We start from the raw sequence: 23,166 nt of genomic DNA, 5'->3' as shown, positions 1-23,166 counted from the left end.
TTTTGCTCAGGGATCTGGGGCACGACAGTCGCGGTTAGGGTCCTTGCACCACCGAGCAGTTCCTGGAGATGGTTGCTGCTTGTTGTGAGGACCCTGCTGAGATCTGGAGGTGGTTAGTGATTGCTCGTTACTAGGCGAACCTTTAGGATTGTGGTGATGGTGGGGTAGCTGTTGATATTGAGCCTCATGGAGTTCAGTGAAACTCTTAACCTTGTCTCAACCTCACCTAAGTTGAAAAAGGCTTTTAGAATCACCGGGTTCAATGCCTGGCCCAGTATTGGAATCCCCTGCACAGCGTGCACTTCTGAAAGCTAGGCACGTCTTAACTCGGGAATTACACCGATCATTGTATACAGTTTCAGTTCTTAGGAAGATAATTCTTTTCCGAGACAAAATTTTCTTTCCTGTAAATTCCACCCAAGAGTTGTCATAATTCAGGAATGCTTCTAGAATAGGAGTGCATTATGTCACTTTAGAGAGAACACGTCATAGCAGTTTTGGTGACGTTTTAGAATCTTTCCTCTTTCTTGAGCAGAAAGCGCTGCAAGCACGTGAAGGTAGTTGGCAGTCCTCTAGCAATGGATAAATTCGTCATTCGAACGCCTAGAATCCAAAATAGTCCTCAGAAGAAAGCTCCTGGTGGAAAGATTTACAAGCAGGCCACGATTGAATCTCTGAAGGTGAGAGGGGATCTGGGGCTAGAGGAAATGTGGAAAGGACTGTCTAGCAAGGCGGTGTGGAGTTCTATGGAAGACCTATGAATTCTTTCTTCCTATACTTTCTCCCCAAAGTGTTCCTGATCACTGCTAATTTGTTTCTTCCCTACTCTGTACAGACTTCTATTTACCAATCCCTGCATGCACTTCTATTACTCTTCTGATTACTTTGGCTATATCATATGTTTTGCTGGTTGAGAGAACGAGTCCCTTAAGTGTTTTTGTGTTTTTGCAACATTTTCTTTTCTTTGAGGAATGTGAAAATAGGAATATGATTCTGTGTACTCTGTACAAACTCAGTAAGCCTGGGTGATGATATTCTACTCTTCTGTCTTATTGACCAGAACTGTATCACATGGCCTGCAGCTGTAGCTGAGACTGGGGAACAGACTGTGTTAATGGACTCTTTGCAACCTCTTCATGTCTGAATTCTTTTCGCAAAGAAGAGGCAAGGAATAAGTACAGGATAGGCAACAAGGAATCAATGGACATGGGTACCCAATTAATGATAAAGTAAGAATTATTTCCCTAAAAACAAACATTTGTAATTAGTTCCCTTTGCCTTCTTGACCTCTTATTTTCTTTTCTTTCTTTCTTTTTTTCTTTCTTTTTTAAAGATTTTATTTATTTATTTGTCAGAGAGAGAGATAGAGAGATCACAGGTAGGTAGAGAGGCAGACAGAGGCAGAGGCAGAGAGAGGGAGAAGCAGGCTCCCTGCCGAGCAAGGAGCCTGATATGGGACTCGATCCCAGAACACTGGGATCATGACCTGAGCCGAAGGCAGTCGCTTAACCAACTGAGCCACCCAGGCGTCCCTCTTTTTTTTTTTTTTTTAAGAATTTTATTTATTTATTTGTCAGAGAAATAGATTGAGAGAGAGAACACAAACAGGGGGAGCAGCAGGCAGAGGGAGAAGCAGGCTCCCCACTGAGCAAGGAGCATGATGAGGGACTCGATCCCAGGATCCTGGGATCATGACCTGAGCCGAGGCAGATGCTTAGCTGACTGAGCCACTCAGGCATCCCAACTTCTTACATTTTCTTTTCAATTTCCTTTATTGGTTCCTCCTCCTCTACCAGTCCTAATATTTATGCTCCCCGAGCTTTGTCACGTTTTATGTATTTGGCCAGGGTAACCTTATTTATTGTAATGCTTCCCGTGCGGATGACTGCCAGACTTGTACTTCCAGCCTTGGATCTCTGATGGTGAGAGTGGGATCTGGGGCTAGAGAAGATGCGCACAGGGCTGTGATAGCAAGGTGGTGTTCTGAGTACTTGATTTATGTACTCAGTTGAACTCTTCCAGATGTGCCACAGGCTTACCAGACCCATATTAGAAAGCAGTACAGGAGTGTATAAACAGATGTCCCGAGTTCTAGGCCTTCTAGTACAACTGGGTGATCTTTGGCAAGTCATTTCCTTACCTAGAATCTCCCTTTGTCCTCATCTGTAAAATGTGGGGGTCAAACTTTATCAGTATTTTTTTTTAAGATTTTATTTATTTGAGAAAGAGAGAGAGCATGAGCCAGTGTGGATGGGCAGAGGGAGAGAAAAAGTAGACTCTCTGCTGAGCAGGGAGCCTGCCATGGCGTTCCAGTCCAGGACCCTGGGATCACAACCTGAGCCAGAGGCAGACACTTAACCTACTGAGGTCCCCGGGCACCCCTATTGGTAGTTCTTCAAAGGAACATTGTTGTCACGTAGGGCAAGGTAATTCTTCATTATTTGGAACTGTCCTGCGAGTTATTGGACATTTACCATCCCTGGCCTTCAGACACTAAAGGCCAACAGTACCTCCCACTGTGATAAGCAAAACTGCCCTCACATATTTCCAGGTAGCCCTTGGTTGAGAGCTACTGAATTCTAGATGGTCTTTAAAAATCTCTCCCAGTCTTAGAGTTCTGTGCATAACCAAAATTTTCAACTGTCTCTGTTTTGTCTGAGTACTCATGGAGTTATATACAATAGTGACTCTCAGTGACAGAAGGTGGTGGGCAGGATTGTGGTACCAAGCTGGAAGAAAAAGTGAAGGGTATTAATTGAACTACTCGTACACTCATATGCAAACATCTAGATTCGAGTATACTTCCACCTGCCTCTTCTCCCCTCTGTGTCCCCGCTTATGCCCCAGTTGAGAGTCCTTGTGTGAAGATGAGAATATACCATGTAAAGATTATGGAAGCAGAATAAGCATTAGGTGTAGAGAAAATAACATTCCCTTTAAATGCAGTAGCTTTTCTCCCAAACCCATTCTTTATTCTTCTGTATTTATTTTTATTTATTTATTTATTTATTTATTTATTTATTCATTCATTCATTCATTCATTTATTTTGAGAGCGAGCACGTGAGTGTGAGCAGGGGAGGGGCAGAGGGAGAGAGAGAGAGAGAGACTGACTCTTAGGCAGGCTCCTTGCTCAGTGCAGAGATCACGACCTGAGCTGAAATCAAGAGTTGGACACTTAACTGACTGAGCCACCCAGGAGCCTCCTCCTGTGTATTTACTTTTAAATCCATATACCAAGTAACTGGGACTAGAAACTTAGAAACCATCCTTAACTCTTTTCTCTCTTATATCCAGTTTTCAGTTTTGTCTCCTAAAAATCATTCCTGTCCTTAACATCTCCCACTTTAAATTTAAAAATCTTAGCAGTGCCATGGTCTGGTAAATTGTCTCCCTGCCTTTGGCATGCTGTCTCATTCCCCTTCCACACTTAAGCCAGAGGAATAGAAGAAAAGGAGATCTACTCAGGTCACTTCCCTGCCTAGTCCTGCAGTGGTTTCTCATTACCTACCGATGAAGACATTTCTTTTAATGGCACCCAAGGCCCTCTGTGACCTGGCACCTGCCTGCTTCACCCCTGCTGCTCTTCCTGTTGACATTCCTTTTTTTTTTTTTTTTTTAAGATTTTATTTATTTATTTGAGAGAGAGCATGAGAGAAGAGAAGGTCAGAGGGAGAAGCAGACTCTCTGTGGAGCTGGGAGACCGATGCGGGACTTGATCCTGGTACTCCGGGATCGTGACCTGAGCCAAAGGCAGTTGCTTAACCATCCTATCCATTCTATCAGTGGCAGCCACTCAGAATTTCCCCAACATGGTGTGCTGTTTCATACCTCCGTACCCTTTGCATATGCTGTCCTCTTTGCCTGGAATGGCCTTACTCTCTTGTCTTGGTGGCAGTATAGTGTGGTAATTAAGAACACAGACTCTAGAGCCAAACTGCCTATGTTTAAATCCCAGCCGTGCCACTTATTATTTGACCTTGGGCAAGTTATTTAACCTCTCTGTGTCTTTATCTATAAAATGGGATTAATGATAATATCTGTTTTATAAGGTAGTTATGAAGGATGAGTGAGTCAGTATATGATAAGTGCTTGGAACAGAACTAAGTAATATGCAGGTGTTTGCTGTTATCATCAATTTATCACCTCCTGTTTGTCCCCCATGACCTAGTTCAAGGGTCTCCTCTACTATGTGGCCTTTCCTAATCATCCTTCTGTCCCCCAGATAGAAAGCCAATCTAATCATTCCCTTTTCTAAGCTACCCCTATATCTTTTCTTTTTTTTTTTTTTTTTAAGATTTTATTTACTTACTTGTCAGAAAGAGAGAGAGAACATGTACAGGCAGAAGGAGAAGTAGGCTCCTTGCTGACCATGGAGCCTGAGGTGGGACTTGATCCCAGGACTCTGGGCTCATGACCTGAGCTGAAGGCAGATGCTTAACCAGCTGAGCCACCCAGGCATCCCATCCCTCCCTGTATCTTAAACATGCCCCTGTCATTGCCCTTATTTGTGCTATACTGTCTTTGTGCTATACTGTGTTTTGTTTTTTTTTTTTTAATGCTGTACTCCACCATACTCTGAGCTGCTTCTTCTTCTTTTTTTTTTTTTTTTTAAGATTTTGTTTATTTGACAGACAAAGATCACAAGTAGGCAGAGAGGCAGGCAGAGAGAGAGGAGGAAGCAGGCTCCCTGCTGAACAGAGAGCCCGATGCGGGGTTTGATCCCAGGACCCTGGAATCATGACCTGAGCTGAAGGCAGAGGCTTAACCAACTGAGCCACCCAGGTGCCCCTACTCTGAGCTTCTTGAAAGACTATGTCTTACTGATTTTTGTGTCCCCAGTACTTGGCACAGGGCTTGGTATATAGAAGACCACAGTGCATTTTTCTGAATGACCAAATGAACTAAAACCCTAAAAGCCTTGGCATGGCATATGAGTCCCTTCCTTATGCTCCCCAGGGAGCCTTCTCATTCCATGCTTCATAGCTAGCTCCCCTTTCCCAGGAGTGAATTCCAGCCACACCCCATATTTTGCTGGTCTCTGTATAAACTATTCCCTTTCATGTCTCCAGGAATTTGACTTGATGCTGGTCCTTTTCCTAGAAAACCTTTCTCTTTTCTTTTTGTGAGGAGTGCTGTGCTCATTTGTGAACACACTCAAGTGTGACTTTCCCTGTGAATCCTAGATTGTACATTTTATGAGTACAGGAGCCTTTGGAATTTTATTTACTTCTGTATCCTTGGACCTATCACAGTGCTTGGCACATATCAAGTGGTCAATAAGTATTTGTTAAATAAGTGAATGTTGAAATGCTTTCTGGGTCCTTTGGGGGGAATTAATCCTTCCCTCTTCAATACTGTCTTAGTACTTGGTTCAGATACCTCTCATAGCACTTACTCACTGTATTTTAATTATCAGATTAACTGTACTTTTCCGCAGTCTACTATAAACTCCTGATGACCGAGTGTCATATTAGGTTCCGATTCTACTCCAAGGCCTAACGCAGTGCCTGCTACATTGTAGGTAAAAATTTATTGAATAAACAATAATCATTCTTATCTGGGGATGATGCCCTTGCGGGGTCTGGGTAGTAAACTGTTTAACAGCTATTACTGCAAAACAACTTTATGCCCAACAGTCAGTCAGATACTCCAGGGAACATAAAAGAAATTTAAGATGAAAGTATGAGCCCTCGTGGGACTTCCTATTGGGAGATCATATTATAAGAAATTAGTAAGTAATGGTAGAAAATCGTATGCGGTCCATTACAAAATTGTTGTTTAGGCAGTAAGGGCTAAGAGTTCAGAGGAAAGAGCTCAGTGTCTGTTTAAGTGCTCAGAGCACCTTAAAGGGTTGAAAAGAGTTGGCTAGGTGGAGGGAAGTAGTAACACAGAGCTGCTCAATAAGCACTTCTGGCTTTTCTTTGCTGTGTGCACGCAAACGTGCTTACTTGATGTGTACACAATGACGACTTAAAAATGAGTTAAATGTGAGTTCTAGAGAGTTAGGTCTACCCTACTGAGTAACTTATTCCCACACACCAGCATCATACTTAAATGCCAAGGATCTGCTGAATGTTCAAGCCTCAATTTCCTCGTCAGTAATATCAGAAAGTTGTACATATATATGTATATACACATAAGTTATACATATATATAACATCAGAAATATATCTAACCTGCAGGGTTATCATGAGACCTAAACAGATAAATGCTTATCGAAAGGGCTAAGTATTGGCCTGGCATGCAGTAAAACTGACCAATAATTTCTTCTTTTCATGTGTGGAAAAGGAGAGGCTTGTGTAGGAAAACTAGAGCTGGGACTGGTGATGATGGGAGCGATAGTAGTGATTACTGCCGGTGTTTATTGAGCCCATGTCTATGGGCCAGGAATTGTGCTAAGTGCTTTACATATATTAACTCTTTAAATTCTGATAACATTTAAATTCTGTGAAATGGATGCTTTTATCATTCATATTTTAGAGTTGAAGAATCTAAGGCACAGAGAGATCAAGTAGCTTGCCCAAGGTCATGCAGCTGTAAGTGGCAGAGCTGGGATTTGAACTAGACAGTCTGGTTTCGCTATCTGCCCCCTATAGGGTGAACTAAGAAAGTGGAGGCATCTGAATGTCCAGCAGAGGAGGTATAAAAATCTTGGAATATTAGGAACATTGGACTTCTGTTATCAGTTTGTTAGAAGTAATTTTGCTGTAGCCGTATCACATGGAATAAAAGTGAGACCCAGTAGAGCTCGTGTAGTATACATTAGAATCCTAAAGGTTAATTTGGTTAATCTCTTCTTACTCCCTTAAGGGAAAGTGATTTGTTCTCTTAGTTGTAATAGGAGATTTTTTTTTAATTTTTAAAGATTTTATTTATTTATTTGACAGACAGAGATCACAAGTAGGCAGAGAAGCAGGCAGAGAGAGAGAGGAAGGGAAGCAGGCTCCCTGCTGAGCAGAGAGCCCGATGCAGGGCTCGATCCCAGGACCCCGAGACCATGACCTGAGCCGAAGGCAGAGGCTTAACCCACTGAGCCATCCAGGCGCCCTGGAGATTTTTTTTTTTTTTAATTAAAAGATTCTAGGATATGCTAATTCTTTTAGATTTAATACTTTAGAGTGCTCTGTAAACCTTTGCTCCTTTTGTAGGATTGATCAGCCAGTAGATTGTCCCCTGCCCCCTCTGGTGGGATGGTTTCCATCTTGTCAAAAATTGATGTTTCAGCCAGCCACAACTGTAAGACCAGATAGTATAGGAGACAGCACATACTCTTTCTGGTGATGAGCTTCCCACTACTCATGTAGCTTCCCCTTTGATACCCTGTGTCCGCTTCCCTTGTCCCTCTAACTAATTCAGAGAACAACTTGAAATACCTATTTTGGGGCCCATATTTGGACAGAAATAAGGAAAGATTCTCAGATATATATGGAATTCTTCTGTTCTGGAATTGACTGTAGATTTTCCTATTTCTGACCTAAAATTTCAGATCTGAAAACTATACTGGACTTCAGTCCTTATGGGTAGAGATGGCTTTCTTCAATTATACCTACTGTGCATTGGGGCTAGCGAGACAGATAAATTGTACCAACCCTCAAATGGCTCCTAGTCAGAGGGGAAGACAGCCTTTAAAAAGTATGTGCATTAAAGGCAGATACGGTAATAGAAGTATGTCCACATTACAGAGGACCCAAAAGGGGGTGTGGTCAAGTTTGGTATGAGAGAGTCAAGAAAGGCCTCAGAAGGGATGTTTGAAAAGAGTCTTCAAATATAAACAGTTGTTTATCATATGGTTGAGGCAAAATAAGAGCATCCCAGGCAGAGGGTGTGAAATACTGCAGTTCATTTAGGCAGCTTCAAATAGTTTGCTATAGTTGGACCAAATGTGATGCTGAAAAAGATGTCAGCAGCCAAGTCAGGTAAGGCCTTTTATGCCATGCTAGAGTGTGGGTTTCTATAGTTCCCTATACTGGAATGGTCTGATGTGGAATCCCTAACCTCTTTCCAACCATGTGGAAACGCTGGATAAAAGGTCTCTAATACAGAGCTGAGCTTGAAAGCAAGAAAGAGAAATCCTCAGATGCCAGGAAGAGAGAGGAAATTCAAACCCTGAGCTTTAAGGGGGAGCAGAAGCTAAACAGTTTTATGAAGCCAGATATAATGCTTGGGGTGTGAGATTTAGGGCCAGTATGGGAACTGCAGATAAGGGCTTAGGCTAATAATTTCCACCTGCAGCTGGGAGCTAAAACAGGTCTACCAAGTTTGTGAAAAATGAACTAGAAACATGCCATCCACTAGTCCAAGGAAACAGCATGAGACTGTAATCTGCTCAGGGGTTTTGGAAGGGAAAAGAATTGACTACAATAAATTAGAACCCCACTCTTATGACTATGCATAGTTTTAAATTTACACTCTGGGCAAAACTGAAAAAAAAAATAGCATAAAAACTGGTATAGAAACAGAAATCCAGAGGCTTTGGCCAAGGCAAATGTGAGATTTCCCTGTTAAAACACCTCACAACCTGGGGCACCAGATTTCCATAGAGAACAGTCTCCATTAAAGATGAACTCATGGTGGGGCGCCTGAGTGGCTGTGGGTTAAGCCCCTGCCTTCGGCTCAGGTCATGATCTCAGGGTCCTGGGATTGAGCCCCATGTCAGGCTCTCTGCTTAGCGGGGAGCCTGCTTGCCCCCCATCTCTCTCTGTCTACCTGTGATCTCTGTCTGTCAAATAAATAAATAAACTCTTAAAAAAAAAAAGATAAAAACTTGAAGATTAAAAAAAAAAAAGATGAACTCATGGTCAAAATTACAAACTCTCCAAGAAAACTGATTTCCTGGAGGGAGGATGAGCAGACAGAGATAAATAATAGCATTTCTATGCCAAGAATTGGCGATAAGAGTATAATCTCAAAGAGATCTCTATGTGAATTTTCACAGAGATAAAAGACTAGAAATTAAAAGAACAGGATAGTATGAAAAGGAAGTGGGCAGATTTTTGAGGGAAATGTTAAGCCATCTGATGAAAAAATTATGTGCTAATGCAGAAACAAGGTTGAATGGATTAAAAGTAGACTAGCTGGAGCTACAGAGAGAAATGGTGGATTGGAAGCTTGATGTGAGGAAATCGCTTAGAATGCATCACAGAGAAATGGAGAAAAATATGAAAGAAAAGGTACACGAAGGACAGACAAGTTGTTTATATTTCTAATAGGGGTTTCCACAGTAGAGGCTTATGATGAGTACACTCATAGATTTCACTGAGCTTACATCTTAAAACTTGTAAGGGTAAACACTAAAATGATAGCAATAGGATATATCATTTCCAACCCGTAAAGAAAAACAAGATCAAAGAAACCTAAACTTAAAAGCAAAGATAAGAAAGGAAAAGAAAAAGAAGCAAAGAGAATGTGTTTCCAGTTATATCTGTGCCTATAATAAGTGCAAATGGATTACCCTTGCCTGTTAAAAAGATAGAGATGCTCAGATTGGGTGGTGGATGGGTACAAAATAAAGCCACCATAGGCTCTTTAAAGCGTAATGACCCAGAAAAGTTGAAAGTCAAGAGATGGAAGACAGTATTGAATACGTCACAGGCGGGAGTTCATCCAAGCAGTGTTTATAACTGGAAAAATATGGGGTAGGGAGACCCTAGATAACCATTAGGGGAATACATTTTAGAATTGTAAGACATGTGTATATAAAAATAATGGAATATTATTCATTACTATTACATGGATCAGCTGGGTTTATGTATATCAGTATGAATGAATCGAGAAAATATAATGAGTAAAAAAGCCTTTTGCAGAATGTTATGTTTATACTTTACACCTTCTTCCTATGGAATATAACCCCTTACCTGGTTTTGTTTATTTATTTTACATACCATTTAGCACTAATGATACTGCTTTATACTGTAGCAAATCATAACAAAGGACTTTTCTCATTTTTGGCTAAAGCACCTAAAGGCTGAGAACAAAGGAGAGTGTGTTCCCAAACGAGATTCTAGACTGTAGACTGTAGAACTTTTGAAGGCAGTACATGAAGACCAGTTTTGGAATCCTGAACGCATCGCCTACTCTAGGCTATGAAGAAGGTTGACATTAAAGGAAGAGAGGAGGAAAAAAAAAGCTGGAGAGGAGAGAGAGTTCATTTGGATAAAGTGGGAGGGCTGTGGTATTTTCCCTTGGAGAACTGGACCTCTGTTCCTGGAGCTGGTGCGCACAGAGACCAGACCCGTGCCTGGGAAAGTCTAAAAAGAAGGAGTGGCTGTATGGGAAGGCTGTTAACCCTTAGAATTCTTCAGGGCAAAGATGTGGGTACAACAGAGAAAATGCTGGCTGGCCTGGAGTAGAATTAAAGGGGTTAGCTTCAAAAGGATTCTTGGAAGGACAGTGACACCCCTACAGAGAGAGTCTGTAAAGTGGTTTGTCAAAAACCAGGGATGTGTCATCGGCTGGCTGAATGAGGAGGCATGGCCAACATTCCCAGAACTGCAGGTGCCATCTCAAAACAATGGGAGGTCTCCAGGGAACCACAGAAGCATCCCATACAAGAAAAACAGTCCAAACAGTCCGCTTTACATGGCTGCCGAGTCTAGAGAGCACACTTGAGGGAGTATCACAAAAGAAGTGAAGGCTTTCCCTTACTGCTCCTTTTCCCAGCTTGTAACTTGGAAGGGTCAGAGGTCAAAGCAAACAAGCAGATGAGGGGAGGAGGGGAAGCACAGATGGGGCCAGGAGTCCAACATCTCCCTATGCTAGGCTGGAAGCAGACCCTAGCCAGGGAAGGGAATTGACACATTTTTTTTTTAGTTGCTTTTTATTGAACTATAGTCTGCGTATAGAAAAGTGGACAAATCATGAGTGGACATTTTGACAGATTTTTCACAAAGTGAGCACATCTGTGTCACCAGTATCCAGAGCCAAGAAACAGAACGTTACCAGAATCCCAGAACCCTCTGTGCCCCCTTCCTTTCCCTAACTGGACCCACCTCCCCCAGCATAGTAACCATGCAAGATAAGATTTTTTTTTTCTGTAATTATAAAAGCAACTTTACTCTTTCATCTTCCAGTTTAATTTTTCTTTTTTTTTTTTTTATTTGTCAGAGAGAGAGGGAGAGAGAGCGAGCACAGGTGGACAGAATGGCAGGCAGAGGGAGAAGCAGGCTCCCCGCCAAGCAAGGAGCCCGATGTGGGACTCGATCCCAGGACGCTGGGATCATGACCTGAGCCGAAGGCAGCTGCTTAACCAACTGAGCCACCCAGGCATCCCTCCAGTTTAATTTTTCTTTAAATTTGTAGTCAAAATAATTTCACAATTACAGAACAGTTGCAAAGATCACAACCCCATCCCCTTCACCCAGATTCCTTAATTGTTTCTATTCTACACTTAGTGCAAAGATGTATGTCAACTTTAAGGTGGCGATTTCTTTTAGAAACAGGAGAAGATATAAGGAGACAAACTTTAGAATGTTTTGTTATTTTATGCAAAATGGCAAAATGTTAACTTTTTTCAATTACTGTTACTCTACCTTTTTATGCGTTTGAAGTTTTTAAGTTTTTTTTTTTTTTTTCAAATAAGAGAGTTTGAATTTTATCATGTAGGAAGTGGGGAGCTGTTGAGGCATGCTTTTTATTGTTGAAATAAATATGCCTTTATGACTTCCTCACTCTCCATCCTTGCGTGTGAATTAAGACACTTAAGTGAGCTATAGGGTTGGATCACCTTAGTATCGTTTTTCTTTTGTTCTCATCCTTATTGCCTCTCTCTGCTAAGTGCCCAGCGGTGTCTGACATGGTTAGATTAAAACTTGCACTTTTCCTAATAGATGTAACTCTCTTCCTGATTTGCAGTAAGCGGGACCTGCTTTTAAGCAATTACCCATCATTTGGGGCCATCATACACACTGTGCTTTGGTTCAGGTCATAATCAATAATTCATATGTCAATAGGAGCCCCATTAGCTCAGGTGAAGGCAGATGTTTTTCTAATGAAAATGTTCCATTTTCCAAATGACTTTTCTTTTTCCCAGAGAGTTGTGGTTATAGAAGACATAAAAAGATGGAAAACTACGTTGGAGCTTCCTGATCAGACCAGAGAGAATCTAGTGGAAGCTTTACGAGAATTAAAGAAGAAAATACCCTCCAGGGAAGTGTTAAAATCAACAAGGATAGGTATGTTCCTTCTGAATTTTAGGAAAAGTGCTTGTATTTTGTCTCCTTCCTTTCCTCCCTCCCTCAAACATTAAGTTATTTATCATATCAGTACTTCCCAAATTATCTGTGGTGAAGGACCATTGTTTAAAAAATTCTCCATTGGTTGCAGACCAGTATATTTATAATATATAATTAAAATTGCCAGAAAAAGAAAATATACAAAATACATGCCCTACTTTTTTTTTTGCTTTTTCATTAGATTCAGCAGATACAGAATTACTTGGTTAAATTGCTATTAAAGTTTCTAAATGCTTACATCAGTTTCTGTACTTAACTCATGGACTGGTAACCATCAGTGATCTAAGGATAACTTTTTCTTTTTTTTAATTTATTTATTTGACACAGAGAGAGATCACAGGTAGGCAGAGAGGCAGGCGGGGGGGCGGGGTAGCAGGCTCCCTGCTGAACAGAGAGTCCAATACGGGGCTTGATCACAGGACCCTGAGATCATGACCTGAGCTGAAGGCAGAGGCTTAACCCACTGAGCCACCCAGGCGCCCCTAAGGATAACTTTTTTAAGTGTGTTTGATGCTGGTTTTGCAGAGATGTCTGAGACGTGACCTCAAGGAACTTAGGGTTTGGTGGGAGAAACAAGCACGTAGACATCAGGAGCAGAAAATATTGTAGGTTATGAACAGAAACCTATAAATAATATCCTGGCTATCCTTCTGATCTGTACAAGGCACATGCTGGCACAAAGGACAGAGCAGTCACTTACATCTGGGGAATTCAGAAAAGGCTTCATAGAAGAGATGACATTTCAGCTAAATCTTGATGTTTAATCTCGGCTTTTCTGTCTTGAGTCGAAATAACTCGCAGAGTGTGGTTTGTAAAAACAAAATGATAGCAACATTTGCCACTACATCATTTATTACAGCATTGAGATATTTAAAAGGTAAGTTGGGGACTTGGTTGAATTGCCATTTTAGTAGAGTACACAACTGTGAATAATATGCGAGGGAGGACCACCATGTGTTCCTCAAGCTGCTCCCGACTCCCTAGGGAGTCCAAGGTAGTCATTCACAGCTGCTGTTCTTGCCCTCGCTAGTGCAGCCATTGCCTTCTCTGCCTCCCCTTGACCTCTTGTTCATGAGAAGGAAAAGAGAGAGCAGCTTCAGACTGGCGCTAACAGCTGGCAAGAGCTCTGTGAAATCCCCCAGAGGGCCCCCCAAGAGTCCTGAGAGTTGCACCCCTGTAATATAAACCAGAACCTGAGAAAATTAGATGCTTAAAGAACGTAAAACCCTATCATGATGGCCAAGGAGACTCTCCCATCTGCTGCTAGATTTTCTCTTTATAGGTTGTGGTCACTAGAGGGCAATAAGACCATTCATATGGGCTGATAAGGTGTCTTCACCAGTAGAGGGTACTCGCGATTAATATTTAATGACCTCTGTGTGTGTGTGTGTGTGTGTGTGTGTGTGTGTGTGTGTGTGTGTATGTGTGTGTAGGCAGACACCACAAACACCATTTCTGATCAGATCTTAAATATCGATGGAATAGGCTGGAATTGTCCTACAAATACAGAACAGGTGATCATTTAAAAATATATATATATTTCTGTTTGTGGGGGACCTGGCTGGCTAAGTCAGTAGAGCATATGACTCATAACCTTAGGGTTGTGAGTTCAAGCCCCACTTTGGGCATAGAGATTACTTTTAAAAATATTATTTCCGTTTGTCCTTTGAATACAGTTGTGAGTGTGCTTTTAAGAATGGGTGTGTCTGGGGCGCCTGGATGGCTCACTTGGTTAAGCGACTGCTTTTGATTTGTGTCATGATCCTGGGGTCCTGGGATTGAGCCCCACATCGGGCTCCCTGCTCAGTGGGGAGCCTGCTTCTCCCTCTCCCTCTGCTGCTTTGTCTGCTTGTGCTCTCTCGTTCTTTCTGTCAAACAAACAAATTAAAAAAAAAAAAAGAATGGGCGTGTCTAATGTTCATAGATTTCAATTCAAGGATCATAATGAAACCATAACACAGGGGCTTAACTTCAGAGGAGCTGGAAAGTATCCAACTTTTGAGTCCTAACCCTACCCCAAATCCTCCCTAAACCTGAGGTTATATGGAATATAGGGGTTTCTCGGTTCCGCTGTAGTTATTTCAGTTGCTAGGCTGAAAATTGATTTGGATCATTGCCTGAGAATGTTTATATTCTTCTACCTTTAGACTCCTGCCTGTCTCTATCCTGTGGGCTATAAGGGACACATATTTACCGACTACTTTCTTTGTGCTAGGAACTGTGTTGGCGTAATAGTGAAGGAGACAGATATTGTCCCCCTTTTTGAATCCTGCAGTCTAATGGAAGGGCAGACAGTTTAAGACTTTATCATAGTGTGATGAGTGTTCTGATGATGGGTAGAAGCTAGCCAACAGAGTATACACGTTGGAAGTAGAGAAGAAGGTGTTGAAGAACATGTTAGGAAGTGGGGAACATCATGTGAGCTGTACAGAGGGCCGGAGGTGGGGGAGAACATGATGCATTCCGGAAACTAAAAGCTTGGTGTGTTTGAAATGTAATAAGCTGGAAAGAGTGTGGCAAGAAGTGAAATGGGAGACAGTCTGGACCAGATGGAGAAGGTTCTTTGTAAGTCTGTTTGGTTTTAGTGTGTGTATTAGTTACCCATCCCTGGGTAAAAGGTCCCCCCAAATTTAGCAGCTTAAGTATTTGTTACCTCATATAGTTTTTCAGAGGGTCGGGAATCTGGAAGCTGCTTATTTGGGTGGTTTGATTCATGGTCTCTTAAGAGGTTACTGTCAAGCTATTGGCTGGGGCTGTGATCATCTGAAAGCTTCACTAGGGCTTGAGCATCTCAAAATGTCTCATTCAAAGGAATGCTGGGGGTGCCTGGGTGGCTCAGTCGTTAAGCATCTGCCTTTGGCTCAGGTCATGATCCCAGGATCCTGGGATTGAGTCCCACATCAGGCTTCCTGCTCAGCTGGAAGCCTGCTTCTCCCTCTCCCTCTCTCCTTGCTTGTGTTCCCTCTCTCACAGTCTCTCTCTCTCTCTGTTAAGTAAATAAACAAAATTAAAAAAAAAAAAAAAAAGGAATGCTGGTGGGAGGCCTCACTTGCTCATCACATGGGCTTCTCCTTATGGCTGCTCATGACATGGCAGCTGACGTTACCCAGAGCAAGCCCTCTGAGAGAGAGCAACCAAGATGGATGCCACAGCATCTTTCATGGAAATCTTGAAATTGGAAGTGGCATGCTATCACTTCTGTCATATTCTGTTGGTCACACAGACCAACCCAGGTAAAATCTCGCCCCAGGGGCAACCGCATACAGGTTATGAATACCAAGAGCTAAGGATCGTTGGAGGTTATTAGTAGACTGGCTACCATAGCACGTATTTCTTATGTATTTTGCTTCCCGGATCTGCAGATTTATGTTCATTTGTAGAAATTTTACAGCTATTATCTCATCAAAAATGCCTCCTTCATTTTTGCTATTCCTTCATTTGGGAATTCAACAGTTAGCTTATCAGTCATCCTATCTCCTTATCTCACAGAATTCCAGGAAATTTCTTCAGATATAGATCTTCCAAGTCATTAATTCCCTCTTCAGCTCACTCTCATCTGCTGTTTAGCCCATTCATGGAGTTCTTTGTTTCAAAGCCATTTTACATTCTTACAAGTTTCCCCCCACCAATCTGTCTCTTTTCAATAGTATTTGTATATCCTTTTCACTGTGCCTTTTATTTCTTTATTTTTTTTTAAGATTTATTTATTTATTTGAGAGAGAGTGAGAGCCTGCATGTGTAAGTAGCGGGGGAGGGGAGGGAGAAGGAGAGAGAATCCACAAGCAGACGCCCTGCTGAGCGTGGAGCCCAACTTGGGTCTTGATCCCTGGCCCTGAGGTCATGACCTGAGCCAAAGTCAGACACTTAACCCTCTGGCCATCCAGGCACCCCTATGCCTTTTGTTTCTTTAAATATTAATGTATGGTTCTTCTGTATTCTTCATCTATTTTAGTACTTGTAGTCCTTGAGGATTTAAATCTTTGTTTCTTCTGACTTCTGTGGTGCTTGCCTTTCCGAATGCTTGTTGATTTTTAATTGTGAGCTCATTTTTTTCCCCCTTTTAATCCATGGGAATTCTGTGGGGTTAGGTTGGAGCTTCCCTCTAGAGAATTAACTCTTTTTGTTTGTTTGTTTCTGCCAGTAGTCAAAGACCACTTCTGACCTGGAATATTTAGCACACCCTTCAAGGATCCCAGCCCAGTATCAGAGTCCCACAGTTAGCTCTCCCACTTTACCACTGGCCCAAAGTTAAGAGTTTCAGCAGCATTGCTGTTAACATCACTCCTTAGGATAACCCCACTCCTTTAGCCTCTGCTTACTTTCTTGGAGGAGGGAATGAGGTGACTTTTATCCAGAATCTATTGCGGTGGGTAGCTTTAGTCCACCATAAAGCCCGAGATCTTAAGGATAATAAGTGGTTGTTATTGAAGGGTTTTGAGTAGAGGATTGACATATTCAGATTTGCATCTTTTTTTTTTTAAAGATTTTATTTATTTATTTATTTGACAGACAGAGATCACAAGTAGGCAGAGAGACAGGCAGAGAGAGAGGAGGCAGCAGGCTCCCCGCTGAGCAGAGAGCCAGATGCGGGGCTCTATCCCAAGACCCTGAGATCATGTTCCACCACATGGTAAGAGTGTTGGAGAGAAGCAGACCTAGGGGAAAACCAGTTAAAAAGCAATTAAAATGTCTAGGTGAGAAATGAGAGTGGCCTGGATGGGATAGTCATCATGGGGATGGAGCCATGTGCTTGGAATCAAGAGATATAAATGGAATAAAATCCAAAGGACATAGCCTTTATTGGATGTTGGGAATGAAGATAAAGAAATGAAGGTTGAGGCCCATATTTCTAATATGGGCAAATTGGTGGATGGCAGTACCACTTATTACTATAGAGATGGGAATAAAGTTCAGTTTTAGACTTACTGTATTTGACATACTGTGGGACAGCCAAGAGGAAATGTCCAACAAGACGTTGGATGGATGTACAAGACTGCAGCTAAGGAGAGACCATATATATCTATTTGAGAGTCGTTATCAGCATATAAACAGATATTGAGGCAATAGAAAGAAGTAACCTTGTCCAGGGAGAATATATAAGAAAAGCTAAGAGCCAAGTCCCAAATCCTACAGCATACCAATATTGAAGAGACTTACAAAAGGAAATTGAGAAGGTGTGACCAGAGAAACAGAAAGGAAAAAGGAGGGCATGCTGTCATACAGTGGGAAGGAGTCGGGTATTTGCTGGGGATGGAGGGGTGGTGGCCGAGATCAGCATGCCCATTGTTGTCAAAGGGCCAAATAAATGAGATCTAGAAATGTGAATGTTGGATTTTGCAAAGTAGGGTCTTTAACGATTTTGGTAAAGACAGTTTCAAAGGCAAGGTTGGGAGCAGAACCTTGAAGAGAGAGGAGGAGATAAGGAAATGAAACTGATAGTAGACAACTCTTTCAGGAAGTTTTGTTTTGAGGGGCACCTGGTTGGCTCAGTCAGTTAAGTGTCTGCCTTTGGCTCAGGTCATGATCCCAGGGTCCTGGGATGGAGCCCTGCATCAGGCTCACTGCTCAGCAGAGAGCCTGCTTCTCCCCTTCCCTCTGCCTGCCTCTCTGCCTGTGCTCTCTATCTCTGTGTCAAATAAATAAATAAAATCTTAAAAAAAAAAAAAAAAGGTTTGTATTGAAAGAAAAGAGAGGCAGCAGTATCAGAAAGGGAATGTGAGATGGAAGAAAGTTCTGATTTTTGGAACAGAGGAGACACTAACCTGCTGAGTGACAGGCTCACAGAGGGACCTTGTCTGGGAGAAGGGACCAGCCTAAGCAAGGTCTGACTGTGGAAGTGAGAGGGAATGAGGACACCAATATGCCTTTCTCTGTGTTGTCCTCTCCTCCGGCTCTTTCTGTCTTTTATAGCCACATTCCTTTAAAAATGATTGATACAACTCCCATTTCTGCCCCTCCTCACTCCTTCATTAGAACCCTTTCTGTCGGGGCGCCTGGGTGGCTCAGTGGATTAAGCCGCTGCCTTTGGCTCAGGTCATGATCTCAGGGTCCTGGGATCGAGTCCCGCATTGGGCTCTCTGCTCAGCAGGGGTGCCTGCTTCCCTCTCTCTCTCTCTCTCTCTCTGCCTGCCTCTCTGTCTACTTGTGATCTCTCTCTGTCAAATAAATAAATAAAATCTTTAAAAAAAAAAAAAAAAAGAACCCTTTGTGTCCTGGCTTCTCCATACCACTGTTCTTTCCTTGCAGGACACAAGTGATTTCTTTCTATCCAAATCCAGTAGTCTTGTCTCATTTCTCATCTTCCCAGGACTGTGAACTTGAGACCATTGATTACTCTCTTTTCTGTTGACATTAATGGCACTGAACTTCTTCCCAATTCTGTGTCTATTTTTTATATGTTAATTTCTTTTTTTATATGTTTATTTCTTTCATACCCCCTATCTGAGTTTATAATGACTCATTTATCTGCTTCTTTGTTATTTCATAACTAGCAGCTCTGTGTTCGCAGGACATTGCTCTTTTATTCACCAGCATGTTTCAGCTGTTAGTGCGGCATATAGCAGCAGCTCAGGATATATTGATCAAATCAGTGAAAATGACAAGGACAAAGATGTTCTCCATGGCTCGCTCTAGCTTTATATATCCCACTTCCTGCCTTTCTCTGTTTCTTTGTTCTCATCCCTTTCCCTTAACAGACGGTGCTGTTCCCAAATCTCAGACCTCAGTCCACTGCTTTAGAAGTACTTAACCAGAAGGGCCTCTGGGTAGCTCAGTCAGTTGAGCATCTGCCTTCAGCTCAGGTCATGATCTCAGGATCCTGGATTCAAGCCCCTCATTGGGCTCCCTGCTCAGCCGGGAATCTGATTCTCCTTCTCCCTCTGCCTCCTCCCTCCGAGCTCGTGCTCGTGCTGATGCTCATGTTCTGTCTCTCTCTCTCTCAAATAAAGAAATAAAATCTTTAAAGAAAGAAACAACTTAACCGGAGAGCTTGTCCACTTCTCCAGTTTAACTGAGGTCACTTAATTCAGGTGACTCTTGGGTATGTATCCCCTGTCCTCACTAATTTTTGAAACTTAAGACTTTTAGAAATGTTCCGATTTATATTCCTGCTGCTTTCTTAAAATCTTACTAATTTAATAGGTAAAAATAGCATCTTGTTTTCATTTGCTGCACAGAATAAATTGTCTGTGTTTTTTGGCACTTTGTCCCTTTTTGTGAATTGTTTTTATTATTTGCCTGTTAACTGTTGAGATCTGACCATTTTTGTTTTCTTTTTCTGAATTCTCTAAAGTCAATGTCATAACACTTTCAAATCCATTTAGCTCCTTCAATTTATAAACAAAGAAGCTCAGACCCAGAGAGATGAAGTGACTTATCCAGGGCCACTTAGTGAGGTTGGCACCAGAAATGTAATGAGAGCTCATGTCTCTTGGGGCAGGGTTCTTTCCTGGTTAGCAGACAGACTGCCATCGTGCCCTGGACCCCAGCCATATGGGCCTTTATTTTATCAGAGCATTTCTTTGGGTTCTGCCATCTGCTCAAACATACCTCCTTAAGTCAGAATTTAGTACCTTTTCTTATGTACCCCAAATGGGAGTTTTCTCTTGATATTCCCATTTTAGTCAACATGCCTAGGATTTTGCTGGGACATAAACTCTTTAGGTAGAAATGTTCAACAGGCAGCTGGAACAGTGGATTGAAATCAGATGAGAGATTTAAGATGGACAATACGTATTTGGAAGTCATCTGCCCAGAAGCATTTGCTTACAATCACCTAAGTGGTTGAATTCTCTGAATAAAAGTAAAAGAAAAGGCTAAAGGATTGAACCTGAGAGAATGTCTGTGGTGGGGAAGTAGGAAGAAGAAGAGGAGCCAGTGAAGAGACAGAGGGAGTGTAATTAAAAAGGAAGAGGGAGAGAGGCAGGGCAGAAAAATGGCATGCAGACCCTAACACACAGAAGAAATGTGTGACCTCACTTTTCTCAAGTGGTCTGGAAAGTCAGGGGCTGGCTGGGCAAAAGCCTTTGGACCTGGCACTGAATTAAGGGTTCTGTGACTAGATACCTTGGTTATAGAGGAAATAAGTGGGCAAGGGGTATGGGGTAAATGTCTGGTAAGGCGGTGGGGTCAGGCCTTGCCCTCTTAACTGGGGGAGCAAGCATGGCCCCTTTTGCAATACTGCACATATGACTATTATGGGAAAATTATATGTCTGTCCTATTGATCTGATTTCAGAGATGTCTTATTTTCATTTATGATTGGTCAACAACACCGAAAAACCCTGTACCCACAAAGTACTTCCCCATCTATGATCTCATTTGATCCAGATAACAGTCGTATGAGGGGAATGTTACAATTTTCTCCATTTTACAAATGGGAAAACTGAGGCTTAGAGAGTTTGAAGTAATTTGCCCTTGGTCAGAAAACCAAATAATAAGTGACAAAGCTATGATGTATTTATATCATGTCATGTCATCTCTTGAAACCTAAAAGTACACCTTTGTCCATGGTAAATTCTTGCTTGCCCCTCAAGACCCAGGTGAAACCCAGTCTTCTGTGTGAAGCCAAAAATGTTTGTTGAATGAATAAATGAGTTAGTGAGTGGGTGAATGAATGGGTTTGTGATTTAACTTGCTCAAGGTTATAGAATAAGTTCGTGGCAAGGACCTTTCAGATGGCCTGTTCTTTTCAAGTTGTCCAATAGATTGTGTCATTGCTTCAGCAATCTTGAACTTCTTATAGATTCTTGTATTCCTTTTCTATTGAATAATGCCCTGACAAATTGCCACAAAATTAGTGGTTTAAAACCTTGAAATGCAGATTTATTATCTTACAGTTTCATAGGTCAGAAGACAGTTCTCATTGGACTAAAATCAAGGTGTTGGCAAGGCTACATTCCTTCCTGGATTCTTTAGGGAAGAATCGGTTTCTTTGCCTTTTCCTGTTTCTAGAAGCACCTACATTCCGTGGTTTATGGTTCCCTTCCTTCATCTGCAGAGCTGGCAATGGTAGGTCGAATTCTCATATCTTATCTCTCTGACACAAGCCTTCTGTCTCTTCTACTTTTAAAGACCTGTGTGATTAGATTGGGCCCACTTAGATAATTCAGGCTGATCTTCCCATCTCAGGGTCCTTAACCTTAATCTTGTCAAAGTTCAATTTTCCACATAAGGTAACATGTTCACAGGTTCTGAGGATTGGGGCATGGACATCCTTGACGATCATTACTTTGCTTCCCACAGTCCTTAAATTATACCATGCTAGTTCAGGTTCCATTTTCTCCTTCACTGTGCTCCTTCTCTTCTTGAATCATTATCAAGACTCAAGACAAGAATTGCCTCTTTTCATGGTGTTCCCTGGCCTTTTTGTCAGCTGAATCAACTCTCTGTCCTTCTGACCCTCCCTGGAGTTCCCCTTCAATACGTCTTAGGATCCTGGACCTACCAGTAACACTTTTGTGTATTTTGTTTTGTTTAGGTGTCTTCTCCTATGCTAAGAACTACCTGGGGCTCCTTGGGTACAGGATTGTCTTGTTCAACATTCTGTCCCAGTGTCTAGCACAAAGCCTGGTACATACTTCGTATTTGGTAAGGTTTGTCAAATGAGCAAAAGACTGCTTCCTGCAGGGAATTTGTCTTACCAGTGTTCTGGGATGCAGAAACCCCTTGCCCTTAAACCTAGGGGACTTGACTTAGATCATGAGACCAGCCAGTGGCACTGCCTGCTTTCAAACATAAACTTCATGGAGCAAATAATGACTTTGCAGATCATTAACTTCCTTGATGTAGCCACTGACCAACTTGTGACCTTGGGGAAAGGTCACAGAGCCTCACATTTTTTCATCTTGATCGGGAAGAGGTAGGACTGTATCATCACCAGGGGCATGAGTATAGGGTTAAGGCATGAGGTCTAGAGCCACACTGCCTACATTTGAAAACTGGTCCCACTTCTTACTTGCCATATCCCATAAGCCACTGAATTTCTAGGTCCTTGGGTTCTTTATCAAGGTAAAGATTCCAAAATGGGGAATCATAACAGCACCTACCTGTTCTGAGGCTTAAACGAGGTGAAGTAGGTACAGCATTTAGCACAGTAGCACAATAACTGTTGTTATTGTTACCATGAAATTCCCTCTCTGATCTAAAATTTATTATTTTGTCTTGTTTTGTTTTTTCTTGAGAAAAGGGTTTCCTAGATGCCCTCTCTTGTCTTTTCCTGCCCCAGACTGACGGCCTTTCCTGCTGTCACCTGCTTGCTGGCAAATCTTGTATCCTTCTGGGCTCCCTTTTGGTACTGTCCTTTCTGGGAGGGCTTCACTGGTTTGGCAGCATGTCCTGACCAGTCTGGGCGGGGACCCTGTGGGGCATCTGTGAGGTGACCCCCTTGCCCTGGATTGAGAGGTGAAGCCTTCTGCCCTTCGGCCAGTGCTCTGTGCTCTTAAGGCCTGTGCTCTTTTCTGATTTGGGAACAGCAAGAAGTTGAAGAGCAGTATGTCAACAGAGCTTCGTTGAACACTCCCTATGTGCCAGTCCCTAATGACAGAGAGGTACAAGGAATTCTGGGTTTAGGGTGCAGGCTCTGTCGTCAGGCCATGTGTGTTCAGATCCTGGCTTAACACTTAGTAGATGCAAAACCCTGGGCAGGTTACTTTTCCGAGCTTCATTTTCTCATTGGTAAAAGGTGATATAATACTAGTATTTAATTCATTGTTTAGTTATAAAAATTAAATGGGATAATTCACATACAATCTGGAATGGTAAGCAGGAAGAATTCTTCACAATGGGTAAGAATTAGAAACTTTTCATTTTCCCAGCGCCTTTGGATTCAGTTCTTTGTAGTATAGTTCCATTATTTTGTTTGCAGTTGTGTGATTTCTCCAATCAATTGCATCCATATTCAAATGTGAGTACATAAGCAATTTGAAAGCCAAATGTT

At 42.1% G+C, this 23,166-nt stretch overlaps 1 protein-coding gene across 2 annotated transcripts in view; it reads left to right on the top strand.

The window, feature by feature from the left end:
• The window catches only part of TCEANC2 (transcription elongation factor A N-terminal and central domain containing 2), a 43,382-nt gene that overhangs the window by 290 nt on the left and 19,926 nt on the right, over positions 1–23,166 (top strand). For both annotated transcript variants that reach the window (XM_047728762.1, XM_047728763.1), the window contains exons 2-3: positions 536–680; positions 12,030–12,171. In XM_047728762.1, coding sequence (XP_047584718.1) covers positions 579–680; positions 12,030–12,171 — 244 coding nt within the window. In that variant the 5' untranslated portion in view covers positions 536–578. The remainder of the gene's footprint in view (positions 1–535; positions 681–12,029; positions 12,172–23,166) is intronic.

The sequence above is a fragment of the Lutra lutra genome, chromosome 4, assembly GCF_902655055.1.
Source record: "Lutra lutra chromosome 4, mLutLut1.2, whole genome shotgun sequence".
Taxonomy (NCBI): Eukaryota; Metazoa; Chordata; class Mammalia; order Carnivora; family Mustelidae; genus Lutra; species Lutra lutra.
This window is presented reverse-complemented; position numbering and strand designations above follow the sequence as displayed.